The 4163-nt window shown below is 53.5% G+C and overlaps 1 protein-coding gene across 1 annotated transcript; it reads left to right on the top strand.

Annotated features, from left to right (window-relative positions):
• Positions 1 to 334: 334 nt before the first annotated feature.
• Positions 335 to 4163, top strand: MIND_00412800 (CxC2 domain-containing protein; the record flags this gene model as incomplete). Its single annotated transcript, XM_037360950.1, has 14 exons — positions 335 to 616; positions 669 to 884; positions 936 to 1111; positions 1164 to 1386; positions 1440 to 1633; positions 1683 to 1845; positions 1898 to 1980; positions 2103 to 2587; positions 2640 to 2819; positions 2869 to 2935; positions 2995 to 3012; positions 3060 to 3757; positions 3808 to 3832; positions 3878 to 4163. 14 exons carry the CDS (start codon positions 335 to 337, stop codon positions 4161 to 4163), a joined length of 3096 nt encoding a protein of 1031 aa, XP_037221242.1.

Below are 4163 nucleotides of genomic sequence, written 5' to 3'. Positions count from 1 at the left end.
GCTTTGGTAAATATTTTGCAATTTGTCATAACGAAGCGAATCCCGACGGTGAACTGCGCTGTGATGGGCAGACAGGGCCAGTATTCTCTGTCCTCGCGCTTTCAGGCAGGCGCACGAGGCGCACGAGGAATAACTAAAAGACAAACAAACGCTGCACTCAGAACTGGAGTACTTGAAAGCGGACCGATCGTCCGATGCGTCGGGGTTTGATGTCCGGTGGATCACGTCAATATCACACGTGTCCGCTTGGCACTCCTCCCTGACAACGTCCTCCTTTTTTATCGCCTCACTCTTGCAGGTGAGTGGTTATCGTTGTTTCCACCACGAGCTAATCATGTCTTCGCAGAAAAGCAAGAAGAAGCAGAAGAATACCTTCCGAGTGGGGGCTCTACATCGGACGGGGAGACACGGTGACCATGGGACTCATTTCCGCGCCAATGGCGAGGCTGTCGGGAGGCTCGTCAACGTCCAGCCTGCGAAACGTCCTCGCCTTGGAGTTAACGATGCTCTTGGGTCCTGGACACCGTTTACCGAGGAGGGATGGGCGCAGTCTGCTTCTTTGGCAGACGAAGTCATGGTGGAGATCCCGCCCATAAGGAAATGGTATCTGAGCTCGGTAAGTTATGATTCAGCCTGAAAATGCTCACCGCTGAGTTGCTTGGGGTCAGGACAACCCAATGGCCGTATGGCGGAAACACAAGGCGAAGTTTCTGGACGAGTTACTTCGAGCTGAAGGTCTGGGTGGGGGCTTCCACATACCTACCTGCGCCCAGTGCGGACAAGAAGCCATCCGCTTTTTCAAGTGCCCTCACTGTGGCCAGTTTTTGCAATGCGAAGACTGTCTCAAACGGCGCCACGAACAACTCCCTCTACATCGTCCACAGGTGAGATTTCCGGCATGCGTTTTGAGGCTGTCTAAGCTAACGACGAGCCAGATGTGGAATGGCCTATTTTGGACAACATGTTCTCTGTACGACGACCCAAACGCGGATGTGCGCCTGGGAATGTGCTACCAACTCGGACATTACGGTTTTCCTTGCGCGGCGCCGGAGCCCATGGTGCGAACCCTGGTCATTTTAGATGTCGGGGGAATCACCAAGTTAGATTGCCGGTAAGCCTGCCCACAATGAAGGTCAAAGCGTCGTCCGCTGAATGTCATGAAGTTTTTGTGGATGCTCTGAGAGTCTTCGCCATCGACACGGCCACATATCACAGCTGCTCGATAATGCGTGGTATCCTGCGACAATTTCGAGTCCATCGACATGTGCAACATTCGAACTGCTCGACATGTTCCGACTGCTGAAGGTTGTGGGGAATGTCACCGCCCACGACCTTCTTCGCAGCCTGGAGCGATTGAGTAATGCGACCTTGACGAGAAAAATGCCCGTAGGTTCCTTTCTTTTTTGCGTGAAGAGGCGCCACTGACACGTATGGTGAAGGACCGCTATAAATCTTTTCTTCGAATGTCAAGACAATACGACTATCTCATCAGAGCTAAACGCGCTGGCCGGGGACATTGTCCTAATGGTCTTCAAACGACTGGAGCTGGGGGTTTGGCTGTACAATGCTGGGCTTGTCCAGATCCCGAATGTAATCTACCGGAGGGGTGGCAAGAGGCTCCCCAGAGCGACTCGTGAGTACTAGTATCTCATCTCATACGCAAATGGGCTAACTAAGAGCAGATTCCTCTATGCATTAATGCTCACCATCGACACCAACTTTAGGCTCAAAAACCGCATTCAGTCTAACGAGCGTGATGACCCATCGCTATGTGCGGGCCAGGGCTATTTCGTTCTCAACGAGCCCTACAAGCATCATCTGCGTAACTACGTGGCTGAAGAGGATGTACGTGGCGTCACTCTCGAGAAACAGACTTATATTAACTGTCTCGTCTCAGACGAGCACGTGTATTGCCTTCCAAGCCCTCATGCAAAAAGAGACAAAACTTACAACTGGGCTACGCGTATCCGGAGTCGGCGAGTGTGTTTGCGCGCGACATGGAGTAGTGCGACCGCTTGGTTTGGGGGATCTCCAGAAGGGAGAACGGCAAGTCTTGACTCAGTTTTTTGGGGGGGAAGTGGTACTAATTTATATTCATTCAGTTATGCCAATATGGATTGGGTAGTGCTATCGGCTTTGCGCTGGACCACCGTACGGCGATTGGTGTTATCCTACGACATCGCTTGTCAGTGGAAGCAGCGTTTGAAACTGCGGGCCAAGGTTTTGGTGAAGGGCGAGGAAGAGCGGGTCAAAGAATGGGCCATTGACCACGGATGGAGTAGCAGCAGCGAACAAGGCCCCGTTCCCTTGGCTGGGTCGAAGGCCATCGGCACCGACCTCGATAACTACGACATCCAATTTGCACTCCCCGTTTGGCACGCAGCAGCGCACGAAACAAGCTGCCAGGCGGCAAATTCTTTGAGCCATGCCGTTGGCGTTGGGCGTACCGATGGGGAAGGCATCGAGAGAACGTGGGCTCTTTTGAACCCAATCGGATATTTGACGAAGGAGATGGGGGAGGGGAGCCGACATGATGTGATCGAAGAAAAGGTCGACTATTTGAACTTTGAGAAGAACGTGAAGGAGGGTATGTCTATAATCCAGTTATTTGTCACGGACGGAAACTGACCTAGAGCCAGGGGACACGTTGGCGAGGAAGATGATCATCGCAATGGCGGAACGTGACAGGCAAAGGGAGCAATTCAAAGAGGTCGATGTCAGCCTGACCCCGGCAATGCGGACGGATTGGCAAGGAAGACTGGATCGTTGGAATGCCGACCCATCTGCTCCAAATCCTTATGTCCTCGATGGTAATCAAGGTATGCAATCGATATAACTGTTAGATGGTAACTAACCAAGGAGAAACAGGTCGGTCGGAGGCACAAATACTTGCCGATTTGAAGCGCGCCGAGCTGGAAGACCTGCGAGGGGGGACGTCAGGCTGCGATGCTCGGAGACATGACTGCTGCCGCATTCATCAAGGCGGCCTTGCAGCTGGAGGATATGCAGTGGGTAACATGCAAATGGCAGGCGGGAAAATTACTAACGATTTATCGCAGGCGACGCATCACTGCCGAGGTCAAGGAAGCAACCAACTTGACTGCTGAGCGCTCAAGTCAGATTGACGAACAACGAGCGTCGTTCTACAAGAAGCTTCATAGCTGGGAAACACATCAACGGGTATTCATGCCGGGGGTTGGCGCCTTACGCCTGAAGGAGGAGGAGAAAAGGAATCCTGAGGCGCCACCTCCACTGGCCGAAGAAATAAAACTGTGGTTACCGTCGGATCTTACTGCAGAAGAACGGCGGCTGGCTTGTCGGACAGGACTGGCGGAGACGGAATCGAAACTGCGGCAGGGACAATGCGCAGACGCGTTGGACAACCTGCGCGGCCATCTACAGAGCAAGATGCACATAATCGATTACCGAAACGCTAATGCTGTGGGGCAACGAGCATCAACCCGGTCCAATACGGTCATAACTCGGATTAACGGACATGTGAAGCGGGAAACGATAAAGTATAGGACAGCATACGAGGCTGGTCAGCGTTTGGAGGAGGGTTTTGCCCCGGAGTTCCAGACGCTGAAGGATGAGGATATACGGGTAATGGGCGAGGTGGAAAGCGATGCGGCAGCAAGAGCAGCTTTAGGCCGAGCGGGAACCAATCGACGTCTCAGAAATGAGCCAGCAATACCAGAACGACCGATTCCTGTGTCCTGGATTTGGAGGGGCTCTGGGCCGCAAGGTCTACATGATTGTGAGTGAGCTTCTGGTGGAAATCACCATCGTTGACTGACTTTTATATAGCTCTACGTGTGCAATGGACAAAGGCGTGAGCTCGGCGTGACCGCTGGACAGAGGAGGTCAGGTTGCTAAGGGAGGAAATGCGGAGGGTGTTGCAGAGCCTGAACGCAATACAGGAGGAATGGCGCGGAAGGGTCGATGGCCGGCCAGAGGTCGATGTAGCACTAGACGAAGGGCTGAAGGCCTATGCGCGTCGCCAAGCAACCGTATATGGGCGGATTTCCGCCAAATTCCAAGCTCGATGGAGCGCATCGGCAGCGGAGGGCGTGCGAACGGTGCTGGATGAGGGGCGGGAGCATGACGCCGAGGAGGAAGCGGATTGGGAAGATGTGGGTGCGGACGTAACCGGAGCTAGATAG

The sequence above is a fragment of the Mycena indigotica genome (genome assembly GCF_014461135.1).
Source record: "Mycena indigotica strain 171206Taipei chromosome Unknown Mind.scaff0004, whole genome shotgun sequence".
NCBI classification, from domain to species: domain Eukaryota; kingdom Fungi; phylum Basidiomycota; class Agaricomycetes; order Agaricales; family Mycenaceae; genus Mycena; species Mycena indigotica.
Note: the sequence above shows the minus strand (reverse complement) of the source record. Positions and strands in the feature narration are given on the sequence as shown.